General features: G+C 39.3%; 1 protein-coding gene across 1 annotated transcript in view; it reads left to right on the forward strand.

The window, feature by feature from the left end:
* Positions 1 to 5,745, forward strand: part of LOC128581135 (pancreatic triacylglycerol lipase) — a 31,072-nt gene extending 25,327 nt beyond the window's left edge. Inside the window, exons 9-12 of the mRNA XM_053583520.1 lie at positions 1,014 to 1,143; positions 2,259 to 2,367; positions 2,946 to 3,110; positions 5,626 to 5,745. Of these exons, the coding sequence (XP_053439495.1) occupies positions 1,014 to 1,143; positions 2,259 to 2,367; positions 2,946 to 3,110; positions 5,626 to 5,689 (468 nt within the window). The 3' untranslated portion in view covers positions 5,690 to 5,745. The remainder of the gene's footprint in view (positions 1 to 1,013; positions 1,144 to 2,258; positions 2,368 to 2,945; positions 3,111 to 5,625) is intronic.
* Positions 5,746 to 16,675: the final 10,930 nt, after the last annotated feature.

The raw sequence follows: 16,675 nt of genomic DNA on the forward strand, positions 1-16,675 counted from the left end.
AAACTAACAATCTTTAGGTCTCATCCAGTTAAAACTTAGTCTGATTCAATATTCTTTTAAGTGATACTCAACACTTTTATGAGGTGCCTCATCTTTATAATTCTATCACTTTGGGAGGCCCAGGAGGAGGATGGCTTGAGGCCAGGAGTTCAAGACCAGCCTGGGCAACATAATGACACCCCAACTCTACAAAAAGAGAAAAAAGACTCAGTCTTGCAGGTTTTTCTCCTTTGGGGGTGTCTCAGCTTCTCTCCAAGCTAGTTCTGGAGCAGGTGGTCTTACTGGTGATGGTCAGTGTACATTTTCCAGGGGAAGGATTTGGAGTCCCTTCACCCAGGGTCTGATGGTGCCTTTGGACTCTGAGCAGACCCCTGTCTGCCTTACTGATGGGAATGCGGTTGGCATTTGGAGATAAGGTCTGGGACTCGGCCACTCCTCTGCCTCCAGCAATTCTGTCAGTGGGCTTTGGCCATTTCTTCCTGGCTGGTTCAGTCTCCCCCCGGCTTTTTTTCAGCCCCTGAGACCGTGCTGAGCCCATTGTTGCCCATTCATCGACCCAGGAGTCCACCATTTGCCTGGACTGTGGAGTAGCCTCGCCCTTGAGGGAATTGAGATGCCTGTGCTCCCAACTCTATTCCTCCCTCTCCATCCTTTTCCTTTGTCCAGAAAAAGAGGACACTTTACCATGTTATATCAGTCTCCTCCAGACATCAGGCTGAAGGTTAAACCATAGGCTAACTGGGGCATGTTCTTTGCACACTGGGAGAATTCTAGGTTCTGAATCCTTCAGATGTGAGCTGTGAGCTAAAGGAAATATTGGAAATAGCCTGACTTTTGAGCCTATTTTCCTCCTAATAAAATCCTATTTTGCATATTTTAGACATCCCTTTTGCCATCAGAACAGAACTGGCTTTAGAATATTTTGAATTGCAACAACATATGTGGGGGGGGGAGGGATGGTGCACACTTAAAGCAAAGGGCATCCTCATTCATCATTTGTTTGTTTTCACCAGAACAAGTGCTTCCCCTGTCCAAGTGGGGGCTGCCCACAGATGGGCCATTATGCCGATAGATTTTCTGGGAGAACAACGGAATTGGGCCAGAAATTTTATCTTAACACTGGTGATGCCAGTAATTTTGCCCGTAAGTTTCTATTTTCTTTACCTTATATTCTGAAATGCTATGTATTTTATCATGTCCAGTGAAAATGAGTGAAATTGCTTTTCTATATACAAGCTTTAAACACCTCTCCCCAATGTGGAAAAATGCTCAATGCTTGGATCACAGTAATCATGGCTAATTAGGGTAGTAAAACAGAGTCAGGAGCCTCAATTCTTAACAATACAAAACTACAATTATTCACATTTGATTTTGGTGCTGAATTCAGAAGGCTTCGGCAGTGCCAGCCTCTTTGTGATTAGTCAATGGTTTCACTGGGAAAAATTCTGAGGTTTTATGTAAGCAGAAAGTAATCCAAGAGAGAGAGAGACAGCAGAGGTTCTGGGAATGGAAAGAAGTTGGCAGGTTCAAGAGCTATTTAGGATTCTAGACTCCACAGGTGATGGGAGTTACAAGATGTGGGAATGGTGACGCATCGGGACAGGCTCCAGGTTTCTTTTTTGAGTAATAAAGAAATAAAACGATTAGGATAAAAGTCAATAGGGTTAACAGTATGGTAAAGCTAAGCACAAATTTTATCCACTCTTTGCCCCAGGCTCTAAATGGCAAAAATGGATAGTTCACTATTGGCTAGTACCAAGGGAACATTCTTTTGGTTTTCATAAATTAATACATTTCCAATGGCCAAAAAAAGAAAAATTCAGTCATAGAATTTTTAAAATAAACGTAGACTATTTAACCAAAAAGACGACAATACCCTAAAATGTCGTCATCTATGAAAATAAACTGAAAAAATGTCACAGGCTACTATTCAAACACTATTTTTTAACATAAAGTTCTTGTAACATTCAAGAAGAAACTGTTAGGTTGAAAATTAGAAGCAAAATGTATTATTACTCAGTTCCTTGACTTGAAAAAAACATCTATTAACTTTGGAAAATTTCTGCACAGTTCTCACTACCCAATGTTTATCCCCTGAATATTTAGGTAAAGGAATATGGAATATGGATGACTATTTCACTAGAAAAATTACCAATGTAATATAAAAATTATTCAAAATTCAGCAATAGAGGGTTTATCCTGTTTTCAGTGTCTCTTCTCTACAAGGTGACATTTTTGCAAATTTTTTCCCCTTGCAGGTTGGAGGTATAAGGTAACTGTCACACTGTCTGGGAGAAGGGTTACAGGGCATGTGTTGGTTTCTTTGTTTGGAAATAAAGGAAACTCCAAGCAGTATGAAATTTTCAAGTGAGTAACATATCACACTAAGCTTCTTACATGTTAGAACACTGTATGTATAACACACGTTATGGACATAGAGCTTGTGTGTTCCTTACTGTATGTGAGTTGAGTCATGTTATGTGTAATAAAGAGGAAGAAATTTTATCACACTTGCATCTTAATATCATTCCGTTTGTAATTTTTTTCCTGCTATTTCCTGAGAAAATGACTAATGTTTACTTTGATGCAAGCATCTGACTTATTATAATCAGTAAATAGTTATTCTGCTCACAAAACCGATGGTAAAAGGTAAAATAATAATGTTATCATTTATTAAATTGTGCAAGGATTGTGAGGAAACATGTTTGAAGTTTGATTAAAGTAAAGATGAAGTCAAAGTAGTAGGAACTACCACTGAGGTAACAGACATGTCTGACTTGATTTAATACATTAGAAAGACAGATGGCGCACCATCAGCTAAGCTAGAGATGCAATATAAGCTGATTTTAGACACATATGTATACATATATATACATGTGTATGTTCACTTATATGTATATTTTAATATGCTCATGTATGTTTTCATTAACTCCTTTACTCCCAAGGGGCTCTCTCAAACCAGATAGTACCCATTCCAATGAGTTTGACTCAGATGTGGAGGTTGGAGACTTGCAGAAGGTTAAATTTATTTGGTATAACAATGTGATCAACCCAACTCTACCCAGAGTGGGAGCATCCAAGATCGCTGTGGAAACAAACGATGGAAGAGTGTAAGTAATGAAAATCCAAAGGGATTTCAAACATTGAGTCTGTATTGATAATTCTGTTCCCACTAAACGTCCACTTTAAGTGAAGCCCCAGCCAGTGGCTCATCCTCTCCCCAGTCACAGTTGCTTCCCAGTGCCTTTTGTTCCTGTAGGAGAAAGTGTAGGACTTCAGGGAAACACCTTTCATGTTTTTTAGATAACTATTGTGTTGTCTGACACAAGTTGAGTGTTAAGAGTGAGGCTCTGGCTTCATGATACTGGGTGAGCAGAACGTTTCATTTGGCAGGTGGACCCTGCGCTCTGTGCACCTCCCCCCAAACTTCCTGAACTTGTCACTTAATTTGCAGGAACATATTTAACTTACAAAGAAATAGATGTAGGCTATTCTGTGTCATTAGTTTTCTTTTAGGGACACAGAACATAAAGGTCCAGGAGGACAATCCTTGGTTCTAACCAGAACTAGTGTGTGTGGGAGCCAAAGGATGTTTATTACAGTGAACTACCAGAAAATGAACTAAGGATGATCATGATAATACCCGTGTCAGGCCAAGTGTTTTGAGTACTAATCCAGATTGTGAAGCAAGTACTGTGCTTCTTCTGTCATCATGTCATTTGGTCCTCACTTTAAATATAGAACACAAAAATGAAAGGACAGAAAAGGATATGCTTTTAGTCATTAGGAAAACACAAATTAAAACCACAATGAGATGTCACTATAAACCTACTTAAATGGCTAAATTAAAAAGACTGACAATATCAAGCATTTTTGAGGATATGGAGGATCTTGAACTCCCATACATTGCTAATAGGAATATAAAATGATACAACCAGTTTAGAAAGCAGATTGGTACTTTCTTAACAAGCTAAACACACTCATACCTGTAATCCCAGCACTTTGAGAGACTGTGATGGAGGGAACATTTAAGGCCAGGAATTCAAGACCTGCCTGAGCAGCATATCAAGACCTGTCTCTATAAAAAAATATTAGACAGGTGTGGTGGGACACACTTGCAATCCTAGCTGCCTAGGAGGCTGAGGCAGGAGAACCAATTTGAGCCCAGGAGTTGGAAGTTTCAGTGAGCTATTATGATGATTGCCCTCCGGCCTGGGAAACAGAGCAAGATGCTGTATCAAAAAAAAAAGAAGAAGGTGAAGGAAGAAGAAAGAAGAAGAAGAAATATCAGGTATACACCTACCTATGATTTGATTCAACCGTTTCACTCCTACACCTTTACCCAAGAGGCAAGAAAGCATATGTGCATACAGAGGTTTACACTGAATAGTCGCAGCAGATTTTATTGTAATAGTCAAGAACTGGAAACGATAGGGGAATGGCTAAACAGACTGTGGTATATCCACACAAATGCATACTACTCAGCAGGACAAGGAATGACTAGTGGCACGTGCAACAACGTGGATGGATGTCAAAATAATGACACCGAATAAGAAAACTAGACTAAAGCGTATGTGCACCTCAGATGCCATTAATATAAATTCCAAACAATTCCCTCTACTCTGGTGTTAGCAGACCAGGGATTGCCTGGGGGAGGAAAGATTGGAAGGGATTGGAAGAAGGAATTACAAACAGGTAGGAAGATAATTTGGGGGTGATTGATATGCTTACAACTCTGACTTTGGTCATGGTTTCCAAGTTGTACGTGTGCTGTGAGTGGGAGAAAAGCTAACTATTCAAAGGAAATCTGTGCGGTTTATTCTAGGTAAATAAAGGCTCAATAAAGCTGCTAAATAAAAATGTATACCCTATAAGGAAGGTGCTTCTATTATCCTTATTTTAGAAATAATTACCAGTTTGGAAGATCTGGTTTCCATAAGTTCTATGTGGGAAGTTTCAGTCCAGCAAGTTCTCAAGGATTACAAAACAACTTTTAATAATACATAGAGACTGGGTGCCCTTCATTTCTTTTGGGTTCTTCATTAATACTGGTTATTAATACTCATTAATAATTTTTAATTTCCTACTTGTGATGCTTCTAGTCATCAGGACATGGAGGAAGTGAACATGAAAGGACAAAGGTCATTTTCTGAGCACAACCTATGTTTAGATGCTTTAAGTATACTAAGATACTTTATTAAAGAAGATTATCTCCAAAGCATCCCAAGTAATATTCAGTCTGAATGAGAAAAACTAATCAATTATTTTCAAACTTCAAATTAAAGAAGGGTTATCCAGCGTAACTATAGCACCGTAGAATTTTGGAGCGGTTGTGATGTTGGTGACTCTCCCTCGATTGCACTGATAGACACATGCACAGTGTCGCTGACAGCCCTTCCTGTTCTTCGGGCTGTCTCCTCTCTCAGCTATTATACAGGCATAAAAAAAAATTGAAAAGGGAATTTCATCTCTTTACACAGACAAGGTCTTCCCTTGGCCCTTGTCCAGTCTCAGACACAGGGTGAACCCCTTGCTCAGACTGAGGGGAAAACAGAGACTGTCTCTATGCCCAGGACCGCAGATGTGTGCCACGAAGAGGTGACTTTTACTGGTTTTGCTCCGCAGGTTCAACTTCTGTAGTCTGGAAACGGTGCGAGAGGAAGTTCTACTCACCCTCTCCCCATGTTAGGATGCTGCTGTCATTTGACCACTGAATCTGACTGCTAATAAAATGTGGCGGTGATGAAATACATTCCTTTCTTTTGTCATCCTTGTCCAACATCCAATAAATTTTTTGATTGATAAAAGTCCAAATTTGGGGGTAGGTCTGAAGAATCACAAATGGCTGTTGAATTTTGCTACAAATCTGAGCTAGGAAATATCATGTCCATTGTTAACATTGCTGATGCCACTCTGATCACATAAGCAGACTTCCAGGTCCAAAATGATCCCCTCTTGGTAGGCCCAGGAAGGAAAGTACCAACTGCTGCTGCTTTTTCCATCAGCTTTAGGTTCTGTGTCTGCTCCTAATCAGATATTGCAGGGGACACACAAGGAAGAGAGGACTGGACAAGTCTGATGCTTCCTAACTGTCCTAACTCTTCCCAGTGGGGTCCCCCAGACCACTCACCTCCCTGCAACATCTTTGATCTTTCCAAAGCACAGGCCAATTTCTTCAAGTGTTTCTCCAACAGTCTTTATAGTTTCATGTCTTAAGTTTAAATCTTTTATCCAGTGAGAGTCAATTTTTGTTAATGGTGAAAGGTGTGGGTCCAGTTTCAGTCTTCTACAAGTCGCCAGCCAGTTCTGCCAACACTATTTATTAAATAGGGAATCTTTCCTCCAATTTATATTTTTGATAAGCTTATCAAAGATCAAATGATGATAAGTGTCTGGGTTCTTCACTTGGTTCTCAATTCTATTCCATACATCTACCTCTCTATTTTTGTGCCAGTACCATGCTGTTTTGATCACTATAGATTTATAGTATAGTTTGAAGTCTGGTAGCATGATTCCTCCTAATTTGTTTTTATTTCTGAGTAATGTCTTGGCTATTGAAGGTTTTTTTCTGGTTCCATATAAAACGAGTACTATTTTTTCCAGATCTTTAAAGTATGACGGCGGTGCTTTGATAGGGATTGCATTAAATTTGTAAATTGCTTTGGGTAATATGGACATTTTAACAATGTTGATTCTTCCCAGGCATGAGCATGGTATGTTTTTCCTTTTTTTTTGGCAGTTTTTAGCCGGGGCCAGGCTTGAACCTGCCACACCCGGTATATGGGGCCAGCACCCTACTCCTTGAGCCACAGGCACTGCCCATAAGGAGCCACAGGCGCTGCCCATGTTTTTCCACTTGTTAACATCTTCAGCTATTTCTTTTCTCAGAGTTTCATAATTCTCTTTATAGAGATCTTTCACATCCTTTGTTAGGTAAATTCCCAAATATTTCATCTTCTTTGGCACAACTGTAAAGGGAATAGAGTCCTTCAGTATTTTCTTTGGTTTGGCTATTATTGGTATATATAAAAGCTACCGATTTGTGAGTATTGATTTTGTATCCTGAGACGTTACCATATTCCTTGATCACTTCTAAGAGTTTTGTAGTTGAGTCCCTGGGGTTTTCCAGATATACAATCATATCATCTGAGAAGAGTGACGGTTTGTTCTTCTCTGATCCTATTTGGATATGCTTGATTGCCTTCTCTTGCCTGATTGCAATGGCTAAGACTTCCATAACAATGTTAAAAAGCAGTAGAAACAAGGAGCAACCTTGTCTGGTTCCTGATCTGAGTGAAAATGTTTTCCATTTTACTCCATTCAATGTGATATTGGCTGTGGGTTTGCTATAGATGGCCTGTATTAGTTTAAGAAAAGTCCCTTTTCATTCTCCCGCTGATCCTCAGAACAAAATCTATATACCTTAGTGAGCCTTGCCAGGTTCCTCTTGGTCTAGTTGTCACTTTGGACACCAGCTTCATCTCTCTCCCTGCTCCTTCTGGAACTCTCCAGTCTGGCCCTTTCTCCTAAGACGGCCCTGAGAACTCTGATGCTGCTGGATGTTGGCACAAACTCTTTTCCTTCCTGGGATGATCTTTTGATCTTTTCCCTGTCTTCCTGTCTGGATAACTCCTATTGGTTCTTAACTCTCAGTGTAGACATCACCTCTTCCAGGAAGGCTTTCTTCACCTCCAGCACTAATAAGTGATTTGGGGCTCCTTTACTATAATCCCACTGCACCCAGGACCTTTCCTATCTCAACACTCGCTCTTCATCTGGGAATTGCTGGCTTCCTTCCCTGCATATGTGATTTGTGAGCTCCTTAAGGAGTTTCCATGTTGCACATACCTGGTACACGCCTGCCCTATAGTAGAAAAGCAAATGATTATTTTTTAAATAATCATCACATTACTGGAAACCATGAATGAACCCACTAGCATCAGATATTTAAAATCAGGTCCTGTCCAAACAATAATATTCTAAAAGAAAACCTGTGAGGTTTTAAAAGGTGAGTGGAGAATTGCCCAGAGGACTTGATGGGAAGGGCAATCCTAAGAGAAGGAACTGCATAGGCAAAGGCACGAGCATATGAAAACATAAAAACTAGAGACACTGTTCATTTCATGTTTTATCAAAATATATGCAAGTTGATCAACACATGAAGACTTGTTCATGTTTATTAACTAGGATGTTTTCACTTGCATGAACTAAAACCCCCAACTCAAACTGGCTCTGGTTTGTGTGACTGGAAGTTCAGAGATGGGGAATCTTCAAGTTTTGTTCGTCTGGCAACTCGGTGACCTCTTCAAGAGCCACTTTCTTTCTGTTACTATGCTGTGATATCTATGCTGGTTATTTTATGCCGAGGCTGGTTTCCCTTCCAGTTGAAGGATGTCCATCTACTACAATTCAGTCTAAAGAACTTTACTTTCATAGACAACAAGAAAGGGAAATTGGATCATCTTTCCTGTTTTTGTTTTTGTTTTTCTGACAAAACTTTTGAGATTCACTCTGACCGACTTATGGCTAGGAAAGCGGAATTGGCTTAGCAAAGTCAGGGCATCCTCCATGTACATGAACCATGTGAAGGAAAAATGAAGATTGAAACAAAACAGAAGGTAAAGGATGACTTCTGGGTCATCCTTGCACCTGAAAGGATGCACTTACTATTAATTGAAATGGAGAATGCTTTAAGAGGAACTGGTTCGAGAAGGAAAGTCATAAGGTCAGTCATAAGGTAAGTCACATGGTCAAATTTGAGAGTTTCATGAGACATCTGATTGGCCCTGGCAAGTAGTCAGTGGGATCCATGAGCACAGAGCTGAGGGCAGAGGTCTGAGTTAGACATACAAACGTTGGCATCTTCAGTACATAGATGGCATTTTTTTAAACACTCCATTTCTCTGCAAAGAAAGTACCGCAGTGCTTACCATATGAGTGCTTAGTAAATGTTCACAATCATAATCAAACCAGGCTATCTTCATGAAACTTTCCCAAGTATTGAAGATAATGACAACTAAAGAATAATAAAAATCAATGAATGGAGTTATGTGCAAATTTACTCACATAAGATGCAAAAAAGTTTAAATTCATTTCATTTAAAAAATACCTTAGTTAAAAATTCCTTTCTTAAGGATGTTCATTTTAATCGTAATAAAGATATTTGCATGTGGTTTAATTGTTTGAAATGAACAGCTTAATTGAATTATTTACCTATTTATGAACCTAGTAAAATTTTTGAAAAAAATTGTGTTTAAAGCTCTAATTCAATTTTTTTCTTCCATTTAGAAATGAGCACTATGTCAGTTTCAAAGGATTCTGATAATAGTCAGAAGACATGAATGTGAAATGTTGCTAGTTATGATGCCAGAAAATTTAGTTAATAAACATGAACAAGTCTTCATGTGTTGATCAATTAATCCAATAAGTGCTTAGAGAGTGTTGACCATGTGCCATACACTAGTCTAGGTATTGGAGAGCTAAAGTTGAAAATATAGACATTATCCCTACCCTTATGGAGTTTAGTCACATTTAATGTTTCTTAAAGTGAGGTCAATCAAATAAAAGACAGATAATGACTCAGTTAGCTAGTGCTGTATAACAAATCACCCAAAAATCAGTGACTAGAAAAATAAGCATTTGTTATATTGTTCTGTGGGTCAACTAAACAGTTAAGCTGATCTGGACCAGGTCTGGCTGATCTGGCTGATCTTGCTTGGTCTCATTCTTGTATCCATGCTCAGTGCCAGGTTGGCAGACGGCTGGCTGGCTGGCTGAAGATGGCCTGGTCTGGCTGACTGTCTGCCACATGATTTCTCCTCCATCAGCAGACTAGCCTGTGAATTGAACTTGGACCCCCAAGGGTTCAGAGGAAATGAATGTAAGCAGGAAGTTCTCCTGAGGCCTAGACTCCAAAGTAGCAAAGTGTAATTTTCACTATATTTTACTGGACAAAGCAAGTCAAGGGCAAGCCCAAATTCAAGAATGGATAAATCAATTCTACCTCTTCAGAAGAGAACCTAAAAAAAAAAAAGGTATATTGCAAGTGGAATGTATATAGAGATGAGTAAGGGAACTGGGACCATTTTTGTAATCAATCTAGATGATTTGTTAGTTTTAGTACAGAAATGATGAAGATATTTTGTTCACTTGTACTTGACAAATTTGAGTTGTAAAATTTCCTAATATTTCCATAGAAATCCCTTTCCCTTCTTAATAATTGTTGAATACGTGGTGTAGGTCATCCTTGACATAATGCCTCAGCACTATTTCCTTGCCAAACAACAATTCTTGTGGTCAATGTATTTTCCCATCGTGTGTGTATAGTTGTTCACTCTCACATGTTAAATACACATTTTATATTATTCCTATTCTGAGTTATATTCTCATTTTGGGCTGTAAAAAAAAAAAGGGAACAATAGATTAAAGTGGTTCATTGAAGCAAAATAGCAGCAATAACACAAATACAATAATTTAAAATAAGTTCATAACCGAAATATTGGACAGGACTCAAATGAGAATCCCCCATATGCATCTTTACATCTTGAAACAAGTAAAAAAGGTGATGGTGCTGAACGGGTGCACAGTGACAATCAGCGAAACTTGATTTACACCAGGTCTACATTAATTTGTCCAGACCAGTGTCCTATAAACTACCGCTAGTCTGCACTGGTTTTCTTCATGAATATTTGTCCAAATCGAAGTTGATAATGTTCCCGTGTTGTTAACGTTATCAAATAATATGAAATAAATAAAGATAAATAAATAAATGGTCTTTTATTTATTGTTATTTGGTGTTAAAGGCAACAAATAATGCTTTCTAGGAAGAAATCAGCTATGTGACTAAAAATAGAAATCAATCCAAGACTACATAGTTATATTTCCACTACATTTCTTATAGTGAAAGCAGTTTCAAATCATGCAATCACAAGGGAGCCCCTTAAACCAGCCAAAATGATAATGATACTATTATAATGGGAGGGTAAACAAAGAATATGGAATTAGCCAAATTCCTTTATCAGATGACGTCTTTGGATCTTGCATAATATCACTGGCATACTATGTAAAATTACTGTCCTGAACATGGTAGACAGATGCGTCCCATTACAGTCAGTTGGCTCCTCTCCTGTGTAGAGTAGGAATTGGCTCCTGGCACACTTGGCACAAGGAAGAGTGCTTTTCACATTTTTGTCTACTTGATCACTGAATTTTCACATGTAACAATAACTTTGTGAGCCATAACACCGACTGAAGGAGATGCACTGGGATGAGCATCAGGGAAGGATGTGGCTATTAAGCTATAAAGGGTGGCAAAGAATTCTAAAATCTCAAAGACCAGCTGGTGGCCAACTAAATGCTTCATATTCCTGACTGAGTGTTGAAAGACAGTGAAAATTGTAACTGCAATAAAAATCTCTCCTGCCCAGGTTCCACCTGGCCACATCACTGTTTTCACTCCATCCTTCCAGGCAGCTCTCATTCTTACTTCTCAGCCTTTTGATTGTCTCCCTTCCTAGAAACAGTTTCTTCTCTTGGCCCTCCTCCATCCTCACTGATTGCTCCCTCTCAAGTCTTCCTCATTTCCCTGAGCTTGTGACGTTACAGTGCCTTGGGGCTTAGTACTTGAACACCTGTCAAAGTGATCTCATCTACAATAATGGCTGTGTGTAAAGCAGATGGACCCCAGTTTGTATTTCTTAGCTGGATGTCTCCTCTGAACTCCAGAATTACCATCTCTTCTTCATCTCCACTTAGAATCTAAGAAGACAATCATTTTCAATGTGCCCAAAACTGGACTCAATTTCCACCCCCAAATCTGTTCCACTGAAATGCAGCCTTCCCATCTTGTTAATAGTTAGGGCAACTCAAGCTGCCCAATTGCTCAAGCCAAAATTTTGGCATCACCTTAACTCATCTCCTTTTCTCATACTCCCATCCAACTTCTATGAGTCCTATCTCAAAATACATCCGGAATCTGGCCATGTCTCACGTTCCTGTTGCTAGCATGAAAGAGTTTGGGACCTTGGTTATTCTCAGGGCAGAGAATATAGCAGAGAGGCATGCAATAACTTAGGAGTTGTACAGAAACTATCGTCATGACTAAATGAAAGAATGCATGAGTGAATGAATAAATTACCAGGATCAAAATGTCAAGAGCAAGTTAGTAGACACAACCATCCTGTTGTCAGCCACTCTTAATAAGATTCAACTTAGCAGTTTCTGAGAGCTTAGTATGGGCCTGGCATGTAAAGTTTTTCCAGTGTTACTGAAGTATACTTCACATACAAGAAGATGCACCCAATTTAAGTGTACAATTTGATGGTGATGGGTCTCAAGTGAGAGAAAGTCTAGGGGAACAAACTTAATCAAGTGTGAAGGAGAATCCCTAATGAGGGGACAAAAAGCTGAGAAACAAAGCACAGGGTGGGAATTCCCTGCTGTCTCACATCCATGGAACTGTTTATACTTTCTTATCCTTTCTGCCTTCTGTCTTTATTTTAACATTTCCCTTGCCAAACTTTCTCAAACTTTTTATATACATAAATCATTTTACTTTTTTCTCTACCTATTGACTTTGCCAGGGGACTGAATTATTTTTGACCACTTTTGACCCATGAACGTGGCAATCTCATATCATTCAACCTATATCTGTGACACTGTCAGGATAAATGGTTCTGGTCTCTTAAAATTATGGTATCACCTTGCAGTGATACCATAAAAATTTATTGTAAGTAACTTAACATAAAAAACATCCCAGTCTTTTCTATCAGACATTTCTCTTTCAGATTATCTTCCTCAGATTGTGTTTTCCACGTTGAATTGTATTTTTCTGTCTGATTCATAATTTTATCAGGTGGTGGGGTCATTGATTCCAGCTTTATACTCTTGGCAGGACCCCCAGTTCATTGTGTTAGCTTGTTTATTCTTTCCTCCATTTTGTCATTGAGAAATAAATTAGTTCTATGGCCTATCAAACTAAAATATCAATTGCTTTCCAGGAAGAAATAAAATATCTTGAAGGATGGCTACTTTTCCACTGTTTTTTTTTTTGGGGGGGGTAAAGTCAGGTTATATAAAAACTGCATGAACTGGTAAGGTGTTGGTATTTGTTTTCAAGACTGCTGTGATGTCTGTGAAAAAAAATTAGCTTCATGCAGACAGACCTGCACAGAGAGTTGTAAACTAAATAAGGGGCAGGAAGACTAGGACCTTTGCTACAAGGAAATTATGGTGGTTCTGAGCACCACCTAGTCACGTATCTACCACTTTCTTATCTTCCCACAAGGATTGTGACAAACTTTACCTACTCAATCAACTTTGGTTTACCTGTGATTAAAATTAGAAATACATCCTTGTGAGAGCACATGTAGTGAGAATAAGATGGAGTCAGTCAGGCTCAGACTGAGGCGACACAGCTGGTCTGGCTGGTGTAGGTCCTAAGTGACCTTCACCACACATCTTCCATCCTTGTTTTGTAAATTCGGCTTTTAAGTTCAGGGCAAATTGATTTAGAAGATTAACTTTTGAATTTGAATGCTGTTATTGGATTATGGGTTATGTCAATTATTATTTATTAGGGGTCATGGGTTATGGCAATTACTATTGCTTAAGGTAAGTGTTAATTACTGTTGTTTAAGATAAGGGGTAGGGGCAGCGCCTGTGGCTCAGTGGGTAGGGTGCCAGCCCCATCTAGCAAGGGTGGCCGGTTCAAACATGGCCTCAGCCAAACTGCAGCAACAACAAAAACATTAACAAAAAAAAATTGCCACGCATTGTGGTGGGTGCCTGTAGTCACAGCTACTCAGGAGGCTGAGGCAAGAGAATCGCCTAAACCCAGGAATTGGAGGTTGCTGTGAGCTGTGACGCCACAACACTCTACTGAGGGTGATAAAGTAAGACTCTGTCTTAAAAAAAAAAAAAAGAAATGATAAGGGTTAGTATGGTTCTTGCTTGTAACTTTTATGTATAAAACTGTGATTTTGGAAATGGAAGAGCAAAACAGTCTTAGAGAAGCTTCTCTCACTGTTCTCCAGAATTGTTGACATTTCTGCTTATAAAAACTGGTGGACCTAACCCCATCTCTGCATTTTGGTTGACAGTAACAGGCAGCCAGACCCTCTTTGTTTGGCAACACTTGGAACTTTCTCTCTTTTCATGCCACTTTTCCATGGTACTGCTCAAAAAGATAAGGTTTGCCTATAAAAGGTCCTTTCAGTACCATCTGGTTGTGTGCGGAACCTGACGGAACTGCCACGGTGAGTCAGGAACACAGTTCCAGGCCCCGTTTATCAGAATCTACCCATTTCCCCAAGAGCCATAACTGCACTTGAATTATGCCAATCTTTTAGAAATCGTTTAAGCCACACTCAATCATGTTTCCAACTCTGTGTAGATGCTGCTACTCTGGACACTTTCACTGCTGCTGGGAGCAGTAGCAGGTAAGAAAAGATATTTATGTGGAGCTGGGAGAGACTCGCTGCTCGGTGCTTTCGAGAAGGGCTGTGATGGCTGAATTCAGCAGCTCTGAGGACCAGGAATAAAGCAAGGGAAGGGCGTGACAAGGAGCACGGGCGTGGAGTAGGATTGCAGATGGAATCTGAGATGCCCCGTTAAATATGAATTTCAGATAAACGACAAATATTTCCCACAATGAATGTGTGAAATACTTATACTGAAGCATGTTGATTATTTACATGAAATTCAGATTGAACTTCTATTGTTATTTGGCAAACCTAGTCTCCTTACCTTGGAGTCTAGCTAGGGGTTGGAACCCTGGTTCCACTACCTACAGCTGCATTACCTGACCAATGTCCAAAATCCCCCTCTGTGAAATGGGGATAACGATAGCCCCTCCTGGGAAGTTATTGTGAGAAGTAGATAAGACAACTAAGTCATCTTTCCCAACACCTGGCACACTAAGATACTCAGAAATGCAGCGCCCACAGAAGCTGCTACTCTGATCTAACCATTTAGGTTTATCCTCCAGAAGTAGGAGAGAGGACCCTTACTTTGAGTTTTTCCTTCACGGGGTAACATTCAAGACTTGTGTCAAACTATGGAATTTTTAAAAATTCTTTATTAAATCATAACTACGTTAATGCATTTCTGAGGTACAATGTGCTGATTTGATATACAGTGTGGAATGCTTACGTCTTACTGATTAACATAACCATCTCCTCGCTTCTTTATTTGTTGTGGTAAGACATTCATACTCTATTCTTAATAGTTTAGAAATGTATCATTACATTATGCACATTAGGTGAGGTCCCCCCAGATAGCCTCCCTCCTCCGGGCCTCCTCCCTTCATTCTCCTATCCCTCCTCTTCCCTCCTTCTTTCTGGATTATAGTTATGTTTTTACCATTCCTATGAATGTGCAGTTGATTATATACTAATTTCATAATAGTATTGAATACATTGGATACTTTTTTTCCATTCTTGATATACTTTACTAAGAAGAATGTGTTCCAGCTCCATCTAGGTAAACATAAAAGATGTGATGTCTCCATCTTTTTATGGCTGCATAATATTCCATGGTATATATATACCACAATTTGTTAATCCATTCATGGGTCAATAGGCACTTGGGCTTCTTCCATGACTTAGCAATTATGAATTGGGTTGCAATAAACATTCAGGTGTAGATGTCTTTGTTGTAAAATGATTTTTGTTCATCTGAGTAAACAACTATTAGAGGGATTGTAGGATCAAACAGTAGGTCCACTTTTAGTTCCTTGAGTATTCTCCAAACTTCTTTCCAAAAAGACCATATTAGTTTGTATTCCCATCAGCAGTGTAAACGTGTTCCCTTCTCTCCACATCCCCGCCAACATCTGTGGTTTTGGGATTTTGTTATGTGGGCTAATCTTACTGGAGTTAGATGATATCTCAAAGTGATTTTGATTTGCATTTCTCTGATGATTAGGGAAGATGAGCATTTTTTCATGTTTTTATAGGCCACGTGCCTATCTTCTTCAGAGAAGTTTCTGTTCAAGTCTCTTGCCCACGTAGAAATGGGGTTATTTGTTCTTTTCTAATTGATTACTTTGAGCTCTCTGTGGATTCTAGTTATCAGACCGTTGTCAGAAGCATAACCTGCAAATATCTTTTCTCATTCTGAAAGCCATCTATTTACTGTGCTCTTGGCTGTGCAGAAGCTTTTTAGTTTGATCAGATCCCAGTAATATATTTTTGGTGTTGCTTCAATTGCTGGGGTGGGGGGGGTGGAGGTTCTCCTCATAAAAAATTCTCCCAGGCCAATTTTATTTGTGAGCAGCTTCTTCATCACAGGAATCCAGAATATTCTCAAAAATATGTGAGTTATCTAAATGCTCAGCCAACACGGAGATGTAAGGTTTCAGTACTTTTAGAGAACTTAAGCTCTGGACCAAAATCCCAAAGCCAGATGGGGGGTATAAGAAGTTGAGAGCCTCACTCTCGCACTCCTACTCACCAAGGTCCGGGCACACAAATCTACCTGAATATAGGACACCAACTGCCAAAGAGAGTCATTTGGGTTAAAATGGGTAAAATGAGTCCCGAAATGGGTGTAGGTAGAGACACAAAGGAAGTGAGGTGGTGCTTAAACTTAAGATAAATTACAGTTTGTGTCTTTAACAGAAGCATTGAAGCTGTTTTGTGTGTGTTTGGGAGAAGGGGGAAATCCACAAAATGTA

The sequence above is a fragment of the Nycticebus coucang genome, chromosome 3, assembly GCF_027406575.1.
Source record: "Nycticebus coucang isolate mNycCou1 chromosome 3, mNycCou1.pri, whole genome shotgun sequence".
NCBI classification, from domain to species: Eukaryota; Metazoa; Chordata; class Mammalia; order Primates; family Lorisidae; genus Nycticebus; species Nycticebus coucang.